The 20807-nt window shown below is 45.7% G+C and overlaps 1 protein-coding gene across 1 annotated transcript in view; it reads left to right on the forward strand.

The window, feature by feature from the left end:
* The window catches only part of POLR2L (RNA polymerase II, I and III subunit L), a 52139-nt gene extending 35656 nt beyond the window's left edge, over positions 1–16483 (forward strand). The window contains exon 3 of the mRNA XM_069624018.1: positions 16034–16483. Within this exon, the coding sequence (XP_069480119.1) occupies positions 16034–16142 (109 nt within the window). The 3' untranslated portion in view covers positions 16143–16483. The remainder of the gene's footprint in view (positions 1–16033) is intronic.
* Positions 16484–20807: the final 4324 nt, after the last annotated feature.

Below are 20807 nucleotides of genomic sequence, written 5' to 3' on the forward strand. Positions count from 1 at the left end.
AGTGGCCATGCACTACAAGAGGGGTGGGGGGCGTAGGGTTGTTGCCCCTGTGCAGAGAGGCAATGCAGCTCTAGTTTTGGGCGCACCTGAGACTGCCCCTTGGTGGTAGTGGTGCGTGTTATAAATCAACATAACATAACACTGAGGGAACAAATGTCTCTTCTGGCAGTTCATCTAGCCAAAGAAGAAAACACTGGTGGGATGCTTTGAGGAGGCAGGGTACGATCTCCCACAAGTGGGAGCCAACTCAGCAAGTCCTTCTGGAGATCTTTGCTCTTTGGGGAACCACTCGGGTGGATCTGTTCACGACCAGTGTCGGTAGGAAGTGCGAGCAGTTCTGCTCCAGGGAATTTCCCCAGTGCCAGAGGACACGTTCGTAGTGGACTGGGAGTTTCCACTCTTGTACGCTTTTCCTACAGTCCCAGTCATTCTTCGCGTAATCAGGAGGTTGAGGAAGTTCGGGAAAACCATGATCGTGATTGGGCCAGGAGAACGTGGTACCCGGATCTTCTATAGATGGCCATCTGCCCTCCAATTCGTCTTCCCCAAAGAGAGGGGGACTGTAGGAAAAGCGTAGGAAGGTCTCGTTGTTCAACTAGAAATCCGGACTCTCAACCGTCATGTCTGGGGTCTGAAAGGGTGAGATATAATTGTGACCTTCCACAAGACGTCATGGAGGTGTTGCCTTCGGCTAGAAGACCAGCAACTAAATCCCTATACCACTGCTGTGGAATGTTTCACAGCTCGTGCAAGGAAAAGAAATGTGATCCTTTTACATGTAAACTTCCCACTGTTCTATCTTTCCTGCTCCACTTTCCACTTGGCCCAGTCTGGGTTACAAGTGGCCACAGTGATGGGTTACTTGGCGGAAAGGTCCATTTTAAGAGATCTCCGGATGAGGGATCTTATTTTAAGGTGCCGATTTATAATACAATTTCTTAAGGGTCTAACAAATGTGTTCGCCCCCCACCCCCCCCCCCCCGCTCCCTTTACTGTGCCAACATGGGACTGGTGTTCAAATGTCTTTTGAGCCCTTACATTCGTGTCTATTGATGCTTAAAATAAAGACCAGCCTTTTTAGTAGCGATCATGTCTGCCCGCAGGGCAAGTGAGCTACAAGCCCTGTCTTCAAAGCTTCCTTTCACATCCTTTTTCAAGGTCCAACTTGTTTCAAAGTTCGATCCTTTCTTCCGAAAGTTGTCGAGAGCACAGTCACAGCATGTAGTATTACCAACCTTTTTATCCTCCTCACCCATCAAGACGAGGAGCAACTCCTCGTCTAGACCCTAGAAGGGTGCTAAGTTACCATATTTAAAGGACTGCAAGTGTTTGCTGGGATGGCCAGCTTTTCGGTGGATATGCTGGACCGAGATTAGGTTTAGCAGTCACAAAACATTTCCAGATGGATTGTTGTGCATAACAGAATGCTACTTGGTAAAAACATTCGCCTTAAGGTTTGAGGGTGCATTCCAGTAGCGGGTGGCTGCTTACTCGGCTCTAGAAAGAGGAGTGGGAGTGCAGGAGATCTGCAGAGTGGGAACCTGGTAGTCCCTTCACACCTTCAGTATATTTTACTGTAAAGACTCTTTATCAGGAGAGGTATGCCACATTGTACAAACATTAATAAATGGAATTCTCAGCACCCTCCTCCTCACACAAACTGCTATGGGAGTGTATCAAAGATGAGGAATATGTGGGACGACACAATCCATTCGAAGAACAAGTTACTTATCCATGGTAACGTTCTTTCGACTGGATGTTCCTCCCATGTATTCCTCATTTCCCTCCCATCCTTCCGCTCTTACTTGCCTTGAATTCCGTGTCTTAAACCTTCCTTGCTCGCAATGTCAAGAATGTCTCCTCCTGTGGCAAAGCATGCAAAAGGGGGGGAACGAACGAACTGAGGTAATACTGCATGTGCTTCATATACCACTGGGATGCTATGGAGGCCGTCTAAGGCCATGACTCGACGCTCAAACCTATGAAAAAAAGAATCCAAAGCAAGCAAACTTGGATATATCAAAGATGAGCAATACATGGGAGGAACATCCAGTTGAAAGAATGTTGCCACCGGTAAGTAACTTGTTGTTTGTGGCTCCTCAAAAGGGAATGGGGATGAACGCTGGGCAAAACAGATATTTTGGTTTGATCATTTGCAGATCTGGGTACATCCAGATCAGAGTAAGCAGGGCAGTACGGAGGCTTTGGGAGAGAGGCAAGGACTGGCAGTATGGTGAGTCGGTGCATGCAGAGGAAAGGTAAACGTGGTAGGCAGCTGGCCATAGTACCATTTGACCTTTGACACATGGATATCGTTATTGACCTCCTCTCAGCCAGTCAGAACCTTTAGTGTGCAGTCAATTAATACAAGTATTAACTGCATTCTGTTTTTTTTTTTTTTTTTTTTTTCCCCGAAGCAGACAGGGAAGTAACAATGCAGTTTCCAGGCAAGGTGTTCCAATGAGAGGCTTTCTCTCTGGATGGCTTGCTGCAACATGCTAATTAACACACGAAAAGGAAGGATAAAAACATTAGAAAATACTTTTGTTCTTATAGAGAATTCACTTTTGCTGGACACTTCATGCATGCTCACTCTTCCAGTTCAACCAAGTTGCAATTAAAATGTTTTAAATCGTTAAATTTGTTTTGGTTAATTTAACATCAACGTTTACAAATAACGTAAACGTCCACAATACGACAAAATACAACAATTTAAAACTTCCATTCCATACACAGGGAAATGATCTTTGCAAGGAACTTAACAAATGCAATACAGATTCAAGTGTAAGATCCACTCAATAACCAATTTGAGAAATGGCTTTTTTTTTTTTAATACATCAATTGAAGGTGTATAAACTCCAGGCATTCTAAAACAAAACGTTGCAATAATTTGTTTTTTCTCAATGTCCTGGTAATAGCGACAATATGCCGGATCACAGGACAAAACCTTATCACCATTAATATTGCCCTCATTAAAATTAAGTTAAATTGAAACCGCATAAAGAATGAGGTTAATTTGGAGGGGAATTTTTGTTCAAGTATGCGGCCCAAAGGGGCTGCTTATGTTCGTCCCTCAGCTGTACATACAATATCTTTGCGTATTTTCAATAGTGTCAAGCCAGTCTTTCATACACCACCTTTTTAATCCTACATGGATTCCTTGGATAAAGTTAGCAAAGCTAGTGACTGCATTGGCTCCTCCATTTGACAGTACAAAGTTCAAATCAACAAAAAAACGAGCAGCAGGAACCAAGAGCTTCCTATAAAGACACAACAGTCTCCATATAGCAACAGCTTGAAGTGATCTTATCCCTAGCTTGTAGCCAATGACAGCCGTCGGAAAACAGTTGGCAAGTTTTAGGACACGACTCCATAATGTTGCCTGATGTTTCCCAAACTCTAGCATAGAAAACTGTAACGGTTTGATAGCGTAGATTACTTTGGGGGTGACTTTCAGCTCAAAGTATTTCAGCTCAAAGTATTCAAAGGTTCCAAGGTGAATTTGCTAATTTTATCTGTTGGATTTCACCCATTTGTGCTGTCGCTGAATCTTTGTTGTAAGAATTCCCAAATGCACAAGCAAATTTATCATGTCCAATTTTGAATTCTCAAAATACCAGATTATGATTGGCCACCAGGGGGCGCGCGGATGTGGTCTGACTTTGCGTGAGCTCCGCTACTTTGAGTCCCTAGGAGGGATTGAGCCCCCACCTTTCACTCCCCCCCCCCCCCAAGATTCTACACCGGTGTGCCGCCAGCTGAGGACCCCTCCCTCCGGTCGATCGAAAACCCGATCGAAATCGACCCCTGCAAACCTGAGATATACATCCTTTAAAAAGACGCCACATGTAGCAGCTCCACGGCCCGCTCGCAGGGAACTGCGCAACGGTCGGAGGCGGACCCTGGGCCTGACGAGCGAAGAAAGCCTGAAAGAACCTGAACCCTGGCGACGAAATTCATACTCCCGACGACGTTCCTTGCCGCAAAGGGGACGTGGCAGCCTCGGTCGAGTCGGCGGAGCTTCCGAAGAGCGTGATTGGACTGGGCCTTGAGACAGCGCTGAGCGGGGAGACGGTAGGCCCATCCCATCCACCCCGTGAACGGTGGTGGGCCATCACCGCGCAGCGGCGGTTTTGGACCTCTCTCGCCCCATAATGTTTACCCCCTGCACCTCGCACAAGAGGAAAACGTCCCCAAAGCATCGGCTGACCCGGACACCGCTTAAAGGGCACCCCGGGTGACCCATATGCATTACTGTGCCACCCATACCCTGGGCATATCAACAAACGCACCACGGACACAAACTACCTGAGACCACCGACGTCGGAGTGCAGAGGGTTGTGCACCCGACTCAGGGCCGTGTGCCTCTTCTGCCCCCGACCCCATCTCCCCGACGAACAGCACTGGTGACACCACAGAATTTTGGGAGAACCAATGGACATAAGGGAGAAACTAGCTACATTCTCCTACGTCTCGACTCCTGCCGAAAATTGTGACCATACCATGGCGAACCAAAATACCTCGGGGAGTGAATCAGCAGCTACCAAAGGGGGCATTGCCGCCTTGCTGGGCGAAGAATATGGGTGCCAGCATTGGCTCCAAAATTGACAAGATCACCCAACGCCTAGACACCATGGAGGAGAGGCTCAAAGGGGTTGAGACCAATCAAGCGTCCATAGACACCCTAGAAGCACAACTCGACCAGCAGATGACCGAACTGGAGCAACGACAGGAGAGCTTCAAACTCAAGCTTGATGACTTGGAAAACCGGGAGAGGCGGAACAACCTGAGGATTTTCGGAATCCCGGAATGAGAAGGGGAGACGGAGAGCGAGCTGAAGAACACCCTGCATGACATTATCAAACTCTTATTTGCCAATGACGCGGTTGATGAACCTAAGACAGAGGATACACAGAGCCGGAGGGCCTCCAGGCGGACCAAGATCTGTCCTTGCTCGATTTTACCGCTTTCAGGACGAAACACGGATCCTCGAGAGCAAGAAGCAGCGATCAATTACCCTCCAAGGATCCCAAATTTCGATATACCAGGACCTATCGTCCATGACCTTGGCACTCCGACGCATGTGCGGGCCTATCACCAAACATCTGAAGGAAAAGAGCAGAAGATACAGGTGGGGGATACCCCTTCTCTGTCCTTCGAATACAACGGAAACAAAATCAAGCTAAGCTCAGAGGGGGAGATCAAGGCGTACATCTCTGACCTCCTTGGACCAAGCGCAGGGGAACACGATCGGGGAGACCCATGACGAGAAGAAAGGGGATGGCGTATACAGGGCCCCAGAAGGAAACAAGTAAGGGATCGAGGACATTTCGGAGAGGTAATACCCCCCCCCCCCACCCCCCCCCAAGGGGAGGGAACCGATTAACTGCAACACTGGTAAGATGACATATATTCTACTACATATGTCCATGACCTGAACTGTGTTGTGTAGGATCAAAAGAGACTCGGGCCATGTAAACGAAGGAGGGAGGTGAAAGGGGGCTCAATCAAAATTATGATGGTATAATAATCTTGGGGACCTGAAGTGGCGGTCCCTAAAGGTGGTTCAATGCAGAACCATTGTCCCAATGTGGGAAGGGTGGGGGGAGGGGGCTGGGCAGACAAATGTACAGAGGATGAAGCATTATCGGCAATACAAAGGATCACTCAAGATGACCTGAGTCCTTATGAACACTACATCTACTTGACACGGGTCACGAATCCACAACCGAAATCCTCTGATAATGGCACCAATTGAAGAGCAGAAGGGTAGGGAGTTCCTAAGGATAGGAACACTTAACGTGAAAGGCCTCAACTCGCCGACCAAGAGATCACTAGTGGCAAGGGAATTCCGTGGATCTCAAATAGACATTCTCCTTCTACAAGAGACAGTTTGCCAAGGGGGAGGAGAGTGGCATACTAGGAAAAAGAGGGGGAAACTAATTCTGGGGCTCGGGCCCACTCAGGAAGGTAGGAGTTGGAATCCTGATCAAGAAAGGAATCAATTTCGATGTAGATAAGACCTGGTCTGATGTAAGCGGGCATGCCCTCCTGATATCTGGGACAATCGCAAAGGTTAAAGTAACAGTCGCAGTAATATACTCTCCCAACGCAGGACAAGCCAAGTTCCTAGAAAAGACAATACCCAAAATAATGTTAGAAGCATCTGGCCAAGTTGTTCTCGGAGGTGACTTTAATCAATGGGCAGACCCGACCAAAGACTGGGAACCAGGCAACCCTGAGATAAGAAACCAAACGAGAAGTGATCGCACTGGGCTTTCCGACATAATGGAGATATATGACCTGCAAGATGTGTGGAGAATCAAACATCCTAATGAAAGAGGCTACACATTCTACTCCAATCCGCACAAAACATTTACCAGGATCGATTACTTGTACCTCACCAAGGACCTCCTTGATACCACAACGCATCAGAAATAATTCCGATAACCTGGTCAGACCATGACATGGTCCTGTCAGATATGAGATGGGCAGACTTACCTGTTTCAGGAGGGAAGTGGCGCTGTAATGAGAGCCTGTGGAAAGATACAGTATTTAAAATTGAAATGGCAACTGAAATTGAGGAATACTTCAAACTAAACAATGGGGAAGTCTCCAAGCAGACGATATGGGAGGCGGGTAAAGCCACCTGGAGAGGTATCCTGATATGTGAAGGATCTACCAAAAAAAGAGAAAGATCATTGAGCACAGACTTAGGTCCGAAATATGCCAACTGGAAAGCGAGAACAGGGAACCCCTGGGCACGGACCGCAACATCAACATAGCACAACGTAAAAGGGAAGAACTAAGACTATTGGAGCATGAACAAATTGTGCGCAAACTTCGATTCCTCAAACAGAAATTCTATGAGAAGGGGGGACAAGGCCGACGCACTACTGGCAGCCAGACTCGGAGAAGGGCGGAGCGGAAAGTGAAAGATAATTGAAGGAACCCCTACGACCTCACCCCCACCCCCCCCCCCCCCAACCCTCCACACTATCCCAGAGTTTTGACAACTTCTACGACCCCAGGACAATCGGATACAGAGCACTATCTCTCCCAGATAGACATGCCCAAAATCTCATACCCTGAAACTGAGCTCTTAGAATCCCCCGATATCAAAACCTGAGGTCCAAGAGGCAATTAAAAGGCTAACTGTAGGCAAATCCCCCTGAGAGGACGGTTATACCGCTGGATTTTTATAAAACCTTCAGCGACCAGCTAACACCATTCTTGACGGAGCTCTTTAATGAGATACTAGAAACGGGTACATCCCCTGTCTCATTTACGAAGGTGCTCATAACGGTGATCCCAAAGGAGGGAAGGAACCCCAAACATTGTGGCTCATACCGCCCAATTTCATTGCTCAACCTAGATGTAAATATTTACACCAGGGTACTAGCCGCCCGACTGGAGGTACTGATCCCTCACCTCATACACAATGACCAAGTCGGATTCATATTGGGTAGGCAAGGGGCTGACACCATGCGCAAAACTCCATCTCATCCACTCATCACCAGAACTACCAGGTGACCCTGCCCTACTGTCAATAGATACAGAAAAAGCCTTTGATAGTGGAGTGGGAATTCCTAAGGGCAGTCCTTCGCAAAGTGGGGATAGGGCCGAGATTTAGGAAAGGAATACGAGCAGTATACACATCCCCAAAGGCCTCGATCTCTGTTAATGGGGAATATTCCAGATGGTTTGATGCCCCCTCTCTGCAATACTTTTTGCGCTCTTCATAGAACCCCTGGCCCAAAATATACGATCCGACTCCAGAAAAGGAGGCATGCGATTGGGAACAAAAGAATATAAGATGGCACTCAATGCTGATGGCATACTTTTACACTACCAACCCCTCTGTATCTGTCCCCCATATTCTCCAACTATTAGAAGAATATGGCAAACTCTCTGGGTTTAAGGTGAACAAGACTAAATCAATATTGTTCCCTTTGCAAGGAACGAAAGTGGAAAACTAAACCAAGTTCTTGCCACTAAAACACTCTGCGTTTAAATACTTAGGCATCCAGATCACTAAAAACCTAACAGAACTATATGAAGCTAACTTCCCTCCCCTCCTCCAGAGCTTCTCGCCGATCTGAATAGGTGGGACAAACTCACGATCTCGTGGTTAGGACGGATTAACGCCATTAAAATAGTATTCCTCCCCTGATTCCTGTACCCTTTCCAGATGTTACCTATCGAGATACCAAATGCGTTTTTTGAAGAGGCCAAAAAACGTATGCTTAAGTTCCTCAAGCAGGGAAAGAAGGCGAGGATTCCATACGACACTCTGACGCTTCCCAAAGACAAAGTAGGAGTAGGTCTCCCCGACCTGCGAGCATACTACAAAGCCTCATAACTACGTATCCTTATCCCACACTTACGTGACCACAACCACCTCCAATGGGTCCACATGGACAATCATTACTTCTCACCGGCCACTGTGTCAGAATGGCTATGGACCCCTCACAAAAGAATACAATGGAAAATTAAGGGCCACACGATACTGAGTACCATCTGGAACATCTGGCAACCAAGCATCACCACTTGGCCGTCCCCACTTAGCCACTTATGGTCCCCTGGCATAAACGACCACATACCCGAAGTAGGAAGATCCCAATCCTGGTACGAGGCGGGACTCGAAAGGGTAGGGCAACTCCAGAAGGACACCTTCATAACCCTTCCGGACCTAACTGAAGCCCTAGGGATAGGCCCCTTATCCACCTTCCAATACTTCCAGATAAAAGGAGTCCTCACAATTCTGCATGGAAGGAAAAGCTGTAGAGAACTCGCCCCATTCGAACAACTTTTGGATTCCAAGTCTGAAATGAAGGGTTTGATATCTGCAATGTACAAAGATCGAAGCAGGGGCACCGGGTCCACGGAACATCTCAGAAGCAGATGGGGGGAGAGACCTAGGAGAGGAGATGGATCCAGAACAATGGGAAATGATGTGCAAAAACGCATCAAAAAAATCCTTATCAAGTCAATATAATTCACACGCCATTAAACTCATACATAGATGGCAATACGACCCACTCAAACTGTCCAAGATGTTTCAGACACTGAGCCTGAGATGTTGGCGAGAATGTGGAGAAACAGCTGACTATTGGCACATGTGGTGGAGCTGCCCACGCATAAAGGTATTCTGGGAGGAAGTCCTGGCATGGATCAAAGTCATAGGCGGCATACAAAGAGACGTTGATCCACGTTTGGTTCTCTTCGGAATGGAAAAAGACGAGGGTGAATGGACTAGACTCGGGGGTCTTGCCCCACACCTATTACTAGCAGCCCATGCACTGCTAGTAACAAAATGGAAATCCAAAAAGGTTCCAAGTAAGAAGGAATGGATCAATTTGTCAACCAACATCTACACAGTGGAATTGATCACGGCATCCCTACACAACAAAGTGTCGCAATGTGAGATCTTATGGTCAGAAATTTGAGGCAAACACCTCTCAGAGACGACGGACTCCCAACCCGAGGACACTACAGGATGCTAATTAAACCAAGAATCTCACTCTCAATGCAGGACAGTTCTGACCCAAGAATCAAGGAAACCTCACAATAGTGAACCAAACATTACCCGCTATGAACATATCAACAGAGAAAGGATGCCGCAATGATGTCTGCCCAACCATGGGGAGGGAGGTGGGTGGGTATGGGATATGTTATGACTGTTACTACTAGAGAACGGAAACAAACAAAAGGACGATCAATTGTATAATGAGTCTAGTTTTGTTCTTTTGATGTAACCATATGCTAACAGAGTTGTAACAAGTGAAATCCTCAAATCTTTTGTTTTATTTTTTGTTTCAAAATCAATAAAACCAAATTAAAAAAAATATGATTTGTCAATTTGCACAAATATTTAATCGCAATTTTTTTTTTCTTTGAGATGTCCATTTTTAGATGATTACTAGACGCATAGAATTACTAAATGCATAGGTGTGAAGTTCATTTAGTACTCTTTGTAAAGACAAATTTGAGAGTTCTGACCATGAGCAAAAAGTCATCAGCATAAGAGAACCCCCAAAACACCAACTGGGCGAAATAAAGGTGGCTTCCTCCAGGCATTCTCCGATTTATCCGAGATGTAGAGGTTAAAGCGGCAGAGTGCCAAAATGCAACTGTGCCTCAAACCCCTGTGGCTGGATCTTTTGTGACAGAGCACCCTGGTGGTATAAGCGGACCTAGAGGTTAGATTGTTGATGTAAACGTACAATGACCTTCAACAGGCCTGCCGGTATGCCCCAAGGGCCAGCTTAACCCAAAGCAGGTTTTCGATCAACCATGTTGAAGGCTGCTGTCAAATCGATGGTCACAACATAGATGTTTCACTGTAAGCAGCATATGAGGAAGGCATTTAGGTTTGTGCCAAGAGCTGCTTGAAAGCCAGTCTGGTTTTTGGCTAGCCTACCGGTTTCTTGGGCCCATCTCGATGGATCATTTAAAACCAGAGAAGAAAATAGTTTACGATCAGAGTCCAAGGCCGATGGTTCTAGGCAGCCACCCTGTTTAAAGATGGGTGCAATATGGGCTGTCTGCCAGCTCCTGGGTAGCTCTCGTCAAACGAGAATCCGTCATACGAGAATCTGTCATATGAGAATCTGTCTAAGTAATGTAAGATTTTCAGGATCTGACTTTAACACTTTTGTTAGGTGATTTGGACCAGCTGCTTGCAAAGAGCTAGCCTTACGAATGGCTTGCTCAATATCCCTCCTTATCAAATTCCACATACCAAGGTGCTTTCAGAACTATATTGGGGACGATGGGGCTGCCAACTACAGCCACATACAGCTCACCACAATAAGATGCCCAAATTGCCTCTGGAATCGGGTTGGTTTGTAAATAGACCTGGCTCTCGTCATCTGATGGATTACATCCCATAGGTTTTTTATCGGCACTTCTTAATCATCCCGTCCAGCATCACTTCCCCATTGCACTGAGAAGAGTAACTATGATGCCTAATCCACTTTTATTTATCGATGCACCCGTGGTGACTGAATCTTTATCATGTTTCCTTCTCTCACTCTGATCTTCCTGCATAAGGCTGACTTCTTGTCATGGACAAGATCGTCAAAAGCATGCTTATGAACTGTTACAAGTTTCTTGTACCCGTTCTATGATTCAACAATTGTGTGTAATCCACTTTCGTGAGGGAATTATAGGTGATCTTGATTAAAGGTATGCCATTTCCATTGCTCATCACTGAAGTCGTAATCGCTCTATAGAATGTGATTGAAATTTTGCATATTTGCTACAGACCACCTTATTCGAGAACCAGGCGCTTTCAGTAAAAGGCCAGTAGGCCCGCCCCTAACTGCAAGGTGGAGAGCAATTTCAAATGGACAGGAATGCATACTGTGGTCACTGAGCAGCGAGGCGTGAACAGTCAAATTACTAAACTTATGAAAAAGCGGTAGAGTTACAAAGATGTAAGCACTCAAGAGGAAATTCCTCTGTTCCAGGTGGGTGGCTCATGGGCATGTTCCTCCCCCCCTACCCTCCGCCTCACGTGCCCATTCAGTTGGTGCAGACCAAACATGTCGGCAAAAGCTGACCAAGTCTCACCGTTTTGGATTCTTTTCCTCATTGGTCTTCATATTGTTACCAGGGAACAAAGTATTCCGGCAGTTCGAGCTAACGGGACAATAGGAATTTAGATAACCCACAAGGCAATTTCACTATGACCAGGGACTGCCAACGCCCCATGTTCCAGGAGTGAATCAAAGACCATCCTGCCCTTATGGCACTAAATATTGTCAAGTAGGATATTTTCCAAAAAGGGATTGTATTGTCAATCAAGGGAGACGCACAACATCCCTTTTATTCACCTCAACAAGCTTGGCTTTCAAGCCTGCAGTGAAGTAACCCCTCAAAAGTACAACTCTGATTTCCCCGCCCCACACCTCCTTTTTCAGCCGGTAAATCAAAGATGACAAGTATTTTCAGTAGCCAAGACTCTTGTATTAATTTGTCATGTTTCTCAGCTGACTTCCAGTGCCAGAGTTACTACAAAATTGAGTGAAACCACGTGAATTCCAAGAGACTAATTTCAGGGCAGATGTATCCTATTTGAGACCACGAACCTCACCCACCTCCGGTCTGTTAAGATGTCCTAATGGCCCAGATTAATTTAGGATAACCCCCATGTAACAAATCGTGAAACGATGTCTGTGCGCTAGTCTTCACAAAAGTCCACCCGTTAAATGTCTCTACTTAAGATGCAATGTAAATTATTAGACACTTCAGAGTATAGTGACAAAACATTTGATCCATTTGGTAATCGTGTCCTCAAAGTTTTCACTCCAGTCTGAATCTCTTGGAAGTCTTCTCAAAGGGGTAATCAGGATTTCACCCACCAGCCTTTGTTCTACCGGCAACTGGCATAATGCCTTTTGATGTGGAATTTTGGAACACACCTATGTCGCAAATACCTTTTCACAAACATGCATACTTCCCCTTAACCCAGTCGACCAGTTACCTGGACAGGGACCATTCATGTCCACGGAGATGAACATTTGTGTAGGGCCCAAGCAACCATTAACCTGTACTCCCGCTGCCGGGCTCTCTTCGCTTAAAATCTGAAGAGTCCTCCTATTTGCCAGCGTGCAAGGTCCATGCTCCGTGCTATGATCCTTATTGTTGATATTCGGACCTGGGATTAACACAGGAGCTAGGAGACGGCCTTCATCACCACAAGGCGTTTGCCTTCTATTAAGGTTTGGCATACAACAGTGATCTCTCCTCGTGATGGAGTGACCATACATCTTCGCCGCCCCACCCTTCCCTCTTTTGAGGGCTGAGCATTTGTTTTTGCCCCTATTTAAAAATAGTTGCACAGTGCCGGCTCTCAACCGGAAACGCCTTCCACTGCCTTCAGATTTCTTAATGTACGGGACAAATTCCCCTGCTTCCTTTTTAGGTTTTTATGTTGCTTTGTTTGCGCCTTCTTTTGCTCTGTTGGTCAATTATCATGGGTCTGATCTATCTTTAACATGGGAGGGCACAACCTTTTGTCTTAAGAGGTTTTTTTTTAATTCGTTTTTATTTGATTTTATGTCAAACAGGTTACAGTTTATTCAATAGGAATTAACAAGCTATGTAAACAATAAAAAAACAAAAAATTGTGCCAAACAAAGACAGTCATAATCCAATTTACATTTCAGCAATGCGTATGTGAACTTTCCATTTGCATTTAACTTCCGTTTAGAATAACAGTAAATATGAACAGTAATCCCTGCTTTCCCCTCCCTCCCCCCACCCTACAAGACTTGGTTGACTGCTGCTGAAGAATGTGTTTACTAGTGTGTGGCAAGCTGCATGATAGATTTGGTATGTTTTGGGGACCACCTTGTTTGGGAGATTGGTGTGGTTTTTCGTTCTTAGGTCCTATATTCCATCAAAAGGTGATCTCTCGTAATGTGAGACTATGGGCTGGTGGACCTGTAGACATTAATGTCTCATTTCCGGCATGTATTTGTTAAGGAATTCCATCCATAGAGTATCGCACTATGTGGATTTCCTGTGTATGGATGCTGTGATCTTTTCCATGGTGCACATATTGGAGGTTACATTGACCCATTCTTTCTCGGTTGGGACCGTTGGACATTTCCATTTCATGGCTAAGAGAGCCCTTGCGGCTAGTAACAGCGGTGCAGCTATGTCTTTGACCCTCCTCCATTCATCTTCAATTTTTTGAAAACCAAATGGTACCAGGTGGGGGTCTGCTGTCCTCTGGATCCCATCTAGGTCCCTAATCCAACCCAGGACTTTGTTCCAGTAAACTTTAATTCAGGGGCAATTCCACCACATGTGCCAATAGTCTGCCATGGATCCGCAACCTCTCCAACATAGTGGGCTAGATGATTGGTACATTTTGGAGAGCATGTGTGGGTCATATTGCCTTCTATTTAGTAGTTTAATTGCGTGCAGTTTATATTGGCACGATCGAGGCTTTGGGTGCAGCTTGACATATCTTGTCCCACATCTCCGGATCAATATTATCTCCAATGTCCCTCTCCCATTTCAGTCTAAGGTGTTCTGTTGGCCCTTCCCCTGCCTCTGAGCATAGGATCGAGATCAGTCCCTTTGTTTCAGTTCTAGAATCTAATATTTTCTCGAATGGGGTGAGGTCCCTTTCAAACTTGTCCTTCCATTTGGGCTTTGTCAGGACACCCTTAATTTGCAGAAAGTGGAATGCAGAGAGTGTGCCAATTCCGAGTGCCTCCTCCAGCTCGGGGAGTGTGATAAATGAGTCATTTTTTTAGAAGTTGTCCCACCGTTTCCAGGCCCGCCTCGTACCAGGATTGAATCTCTCTACGTTAGGAATCTGGTCGTTGATGCCAGGGGACCACCGGTGATTTAGTGGCGATGGCCACGTGTGATGTTTTCCATATCCCTGCCTAAGCAGATGTTTTCCTGAATCGTTAAGAGCCAAGCCGTATGTTCGTCCATCTCTGATTTTATATTCTCACATACTTTTACAAAGACAGAGCGCAATTCAGAGTAATCCAGACTACTATTACTCCATCCTCTGGAGGCTGATGTAACGGGGATGAAAATTCACCCTGCGTAGACCTCACAGGTGGGAGTGGGGAGGATTGTTACTGTTAGTAACCCGCTCTTCAGACCTCTGAGGCGTATGTAAAAACGACTCTGAAAGCCCTCCTTCAACATTATGGATTTTGGCAGTGTGGTTTGCTTGGTTCAACACTGAATGCAGCTCTTGCTCAACAGCAGAAGTATCCTCACTCCATGTCTCGGCTGGCGGGGCATAAGTTCCCTCCCCTACCATTGGAAGTTGGTGATTCTTCGTACATTGATTTTGAATTTTCTGCTGCTTTTTCAGGAGGATCAGCCCCAATACTCAACTGGAGACATTGGGAGAGGTAATGCCCATGCTAGCTCTATTAGATTTTTCAGCGTTCTGCAGGAGAGGTTTCTGCCACATCGTACCCGAAGATTGACCAATTGTTATTGCCCAGGAAATGACAATGTACAGAGTTTACGAGCCCGACCATCCCGACTGCGTTGAGCAGTCTTCTCCCTCCCTGCACGCCTGTAGGATGCTTTTATGGGAGACACAGGTGTTTCAGACAAGTTCTCACCTCAATTAAGTGTGCCAGACAAAAACGCTCAGTAGCTTCCCTCTGAACCTCACAGCTTCCTCGCTCAGTTTGTCGATTTTACTTTACTCACTCTTTGCAGCGCCATTTTCTTTTTTGTTTTTAACTTCGGCACAAAAACTGTAAACCATATATTGGTACTAGCACCATGTGCTAATATCCTTTATATACCTCGTGATGGAAGGGGTCATTGTTGCTTATGATAATGACTCTTCCCCCAACCTATTGCCCGAGGCAAAACGCTATGTCTGTCTTGAAGGCGGAAGATCAAATCCCTTTGCCTCAGTTTTTTTAATTTTTTTTGTTAGCTTTATTTGTGATGAAAATTAGGTGGAAGGAATTCCACAGGTAGGTAGGTGCCTCCTATTCTAAAACAGTTTTGGTAAAAACCCATCCATGAAATCACTCCTATTTGGAAATTAAGGGCCATATTACAGAAATTGTGCACCAGTGCAAGTGAGATGTTTGCGCTACATTCTCAAGAGGGGGGAAACCTTGCCGAAATATGTATTTCATTTTCTGAGGCAGTTTTCGCCCATGGACAAATCTACATACACTGCACTGATGCAACGTTTCTAGTATATAGGGTTAAACAAATGTCTGGCCTGTATTTCACTTGCCAAGTTAAGCAAAGCTAAGAACTATAGTAAATGACCTTTTTCTCCCAGTTGTTGAGAATGTGTACAGAAGAGAGGAAGTTTACTATCTTGTGCACGTTTGTATGAAGTGTCAAGTAAAGCATTTATGTATAATCTGTACTGTATTGATGGGCAGAGCACTACAGCTTCCAGTTTTTGCTATAGATAAACGGCCTCTGACCATCCAGTGCGTAGGAGCAGACTGCAGACGCGATTAATGTTTTAATGGGATTCCCTAACGCGTTCCTTTTACTCTTACAGAGATGCCCTTGATGCCCTGGGCCTGAAGCGTTACTGCTGCCGCCGAATGCTGCTGGCCCATGTGGATCTGATCGAGAAACTTTTGAATTATGCCCCGCTTGAAAAGTGATCAGGCCTTTTGACCAAAGTGGAGCCTGCGGGGGGATCGTGGGGGGTGCTCTCTTTGTGGAAAGGGAAAATAAAAGGGTCCAAATACTCCACGGGATGCATTTTCTTGCTGTCAGTCCACCACCGAGAAAAGAAAACAAGGAAAGATGAGTTCCATTCCCACAGGAACGCTCTGAACACTCTGAAACTTGCAATGTAATTAAAGTCTAGATGAAAAATGTTCTCCACAAAGTCCAACCGCCAAGGCAACATTTTTCAGAAGGGACTTGGGGTCAACTTTCATTTTATCTGCAAAGATTTGTTTTGTACACTGCTTTAATAAAGATGGTTTTGTTATAGTGACGTTTTGTACCCATTACTATTCTTGCAGGGTCGTACAACCACTTCAGTTGTTGGACCAAACGTTCTAGAGGACATGAACATTTTTATTTTCACATCACGGCACATGCCTGCTCCTTGTGACAGCAGTGCTGTGTTATTTCTAATAAGCTGTGCCATTTCGAGGCAACGTAACTACATCTAAAGAATTGCTGAAGCGTCAGGTAATTGAAAGGAACATTTTGTTTTCAAATTTTTTTATATCTGGTTTTGATGTGTTCAGATTCTTTACGTTGAACAATTAACTGGGGTTGGGGGGGGGGGGCATGCCCAGCAGTAATACATCGGGGCAGTTTCAGTCCACAAAGCCTATCCCGTGCAAAATGATTGTAGTACCCTAAAACAGTTCTGTTGGCATGCCAGCCTCACTAGCCATCGAACCTTTGGAAACGTACCCAGTTTATTCAATAATAATTGTCATAAAAATGCCAAACCTGTATTTCGGCTAATGGACATACAAATCTGGGGGTAGGTTTGTTATGTGAAAGGATCTTATACCGCGCACTGTCACCACCTGTGTGGTCCCTTGGCGCTCTGGCGGATCTGTAAGGCAAGAGGGTAATAATGAAACAAAAGGATAGAAAAAATGCACATGAATCCCAGAGGATCTTTTTGAGTATGCATGGGTCTCCCTACTCGCTGGAATTTAACCAACAAATTGTCTTTCAAACTGCATTTGAAAGAACACTGGCACTCCTAGAGAGATGTTGGAGACAGCACCACACATTGGATTAAAGGCAAATAAGCAATATCTTTGTTACACGTGATATATACAGTATGCAAACACACAGGTGGTAATTTCCGGCTCATTTTACTGCCTTGCTTGTGAGTAGTAGGGCAGCAGAGCAGGGTTGGCCTCTGCTCGGATTTCCGCCTCAGTCTGAGGAGAGCACTTTGTTTTATGCCTGCATGAGATTTTCATGCAGGCGTAAAACAATGCGCCTCAAATTAGCACCTGCTAATAAGCAGGTGGATTCCCTTGGAATCCATTATTTAAAAAAAAAAAACACCTGCATGGTGTGTTTGCCGATCAGGGTCGGACTGGGACAAGAAATAGGCCCGGTCACCCAAAAAAAAGTGGCCCACCCCTCGTCTCAAATAAAAGTGGCACACCCCTCGCGATCCTTGACCTCATCACCAGAAGTGATGTCATTTCACCCCACCCCAAAGTGACATCCCAGGAAGCGAAGAAACGCAACCTTTCACCCCTTGACAAAACAGGAAGTGGCCTCAAATAGCATTGTTCCTAAGTACACTAAATTACTGTGAATCCAAGCAGACGTCCAAGGCCAAATGATAATGTTATTGTATAGTGCTTATGCTTAAGCTCTTTTTTATAGAACAAATATGCATACCATATCACCCAACCTGTGTTGGTACTAATTTATCAACCTAAGAAGGATGAAAGGCTTTTTGAAAAGAAAAAAAATGTGAAAAAAAATTTTTTTTTCTTCTTCCAAACCGGCCCCCACTCCCCAGGGATGATTTTGTCCCGGCCACGGGCCGAAAGGCCGAGGGGCCAATCTGACCCTGTTGCCGATAGTGATTTAGATCTCTGAAGAGTCTTATGGATCTCTGAGGACACAGGGATAACACCATCCATATATACACAAGACCCCCTGAGAGGGATTGAAAAAGAAATTTGAGACATCCCATGACACAATCAAGATGCCCTCCCCTAACTAGAGAGAGGGAGCGTGACAACAAAGTAGATTTGTCGGTTTTAACTTTCTACTGGGACTACAATTGCCCAAGTCCTGAAGAAAGAGAGTGGGACCTATTCCGCTGAAATCCGCTGACTAACAGGGTCGGGCTGATCACCTGATTCCCCCCCCCCCCCCCCCCCCCTCTCCCTTGACTCAGCAAAATTAAGATTGAGCTTGGTTTACTACATCCATATTTTAAGAAGCGACGCAAGTCAACACCAAGAGACATATGGAATGAGTTAATTATCCCATAGGTTTCAGCTTTTTTTAATAATTTAAGTCCCACACATTGGAAGCAATATAAATAAAATTAGAACGGGATTGACTTCCAAAAAAGTGTGCTTAGTCTTTTGCAGATGAGGAAAGTAGTGAGATGGGATAGGGCACGCTTTTTCTTCTATCCCCTAACCTTGATGGGCCATACACCAGCGCACTACCAGGGTTAATTAGACACATAGGGATAGAAAATGTTTCTGTAGGGACATTCAGTAATTTACAGGGAACTGAGATTGAGGAATAATTTGGTAAATAAATTGTTTTGTCTAGTTCCAAGTGTGTTAGTTGTTGAAGTGTGTGGCAGGCCAGCCGCTATGCTGTCGCACTCCTTCAATTTTTGTTTTGGTGGGCCGTTCTCTGCTCTCATGTCCCATCCTCCTTGCTGTCTAACAGACATGCATCATGCAGTACGTGCCTCTGCAGCATAACCAACCTGCCAATGTGCTACTCCGGCTCTTCCTGCATCTCTGTTGCAGGGAGAAGGCAGAGTGGGAAGGGTGTCGGACACCAGTGCATCCTTCAGCTGCTCCGGGCCCTGCGGTTTCTGGCGGTTCTACATCGGGCAACAATTTCCTGATGGAAACCATTGAACAATATGTTGCAGCCCTTCGAACCTAACTTCACATTTTGGCAGTTTCAAGCTAGTTATTCAAGACGAGTTGATGGCGCACAAAACAATATGACTATTGTGATTTTTGGTGAACTGTTGCCACCACCTTCCCCATTTCCTTTGGCCGCACCATCCCGTTGGCTAAGCGAGATGAACAGTGAATGGCCTGGAGCAAAACGATTGCTAAGAAAAAACGTGCTGGTGTCTAACACTGTATGAACCATGGACTCTGTAGGAAGCAAGCGAAGAATGTATTGTATGAGCCCAACGGAGGAGAAAGTAGGACGAACTGCGACCTAGAAAATGCAGCAGGTAGTGTCCTAGGGGTAGGAGCACCACACTCCAAATGTTGTGCATAGGGCTGCAAGTATTCAGCCTATGGTAAAATTAGCCACTTCTGCTAAGTGTGCCTGCAGGCGAGGTGACGACAAGCCGTCGAGGGGACACATGTCTCCTTTTGAAAAATGGGACGAGGATAGTTCTGACGAATACAAGCACTAAAACGAAGTAATATGATCCTCCCTACCTTTTCACTTGCGGTACGTTTGGGACGGACAGAGGGTTGATGCAGTGCTTGGTGGCTTAGAAGCCGGCTCGGGGCATTTCCAGCCCTCGAAGGGGGTGCTAGAGGGACAGCCTGCACACCAGCCCCCCTTCCCTTGCAGGTAACTCCCACCTTGCCTGCTCCGGGAGGAAGGGGGCGTCCCCAGGAGCAAGCTCATCCGGTGTGTGCTACTGCGTGATGGAATAGAAGGCTGGGGACTGATAGCTCAGTCTTTCCAGTGTCCCCCGCCTGGCGCACTGCCTGGTGCGTGCCGAATAGGTAAATACACCTTTGTATAGATGATTAACATGCTTGTGTTTGGACCGAACACTCAGCGCTGGTTTTCAATGTCTGGTCTATCCGGGGAGGAAAATGTGGCGGGTGCTAATTAAAAAAAAAATGCAGGTTTACCTTTTTGGGCCGCTGTGCCACAGCAGGTTTTTTAATGTTGATACATGTATGTGCTCATTAACGGCCTCTGAGCTGCTTTAATGCCGGAAAGCCAATGGGCTGGTGCACTTGACCTATATGTGAGGGAGTTACCGTGGCTTATATAAAGTTTGCTTTGTGTTTTTTTTTTTTTTTTGGGTGAGCCGACATGCCATGCGGGGGATTATGGTAATCCAACGCATTTTGCTATGAGCTCAGGGTTTGATGTTTTCTTTTCGATGTGTTTAAAGGCGATGGCTGATTACAAGCTTGATGCCGCTGTTTGTGCCATTAATTGTTCGAATGTGCTCAGGGTTGGCCGCCGTGCCACATGGGTAGTTTTGTTGTGTTTAGATTGGATGGCTAATTTTTGATGCCACAATTTTGCTGTTGAATTTGGAAATTTGCTCCGTGTCGGCCGCTGTGCTGCATGGGCTATCTTGATGTATAACTGTGATATGTTAACATTGGATGGCTAATCGCTATGTGGTTATCTACTAAGTTAAATATGCCGATTATGTTCTTACCTAAAGAATTCAGTAGTAATAATGTCTGATTCAGTCTGCCCGCATGAGATGGTTTCAATTACATACGATTCCGTTACAGATGCATGGATATTATTCCCTTTTGGTTCTGGCACAGTGTGGTATGTTTCGGATTGCACGGTAGGACTGAAGGCGGTTTGTGATTTGAGTCTGCTTTCATCGCGCGGTTTGCTTTTGT

This window comes from Ambystoma mexicanum, chromosome 11 (genome assembly GCF_040938575.1).
Source record: "Ambystoma mexicanum isolate Mex_15411 chromosome 11, UKY_AmexF1_1, whole genome shotgun sequence".
NCBI classification, from domain to species: Eukaryota; Metazoa; Chordata; class Amphibia; order Caudata; family Ambystomatidae; genus Ambystoma; species Ambystoma mexicanum.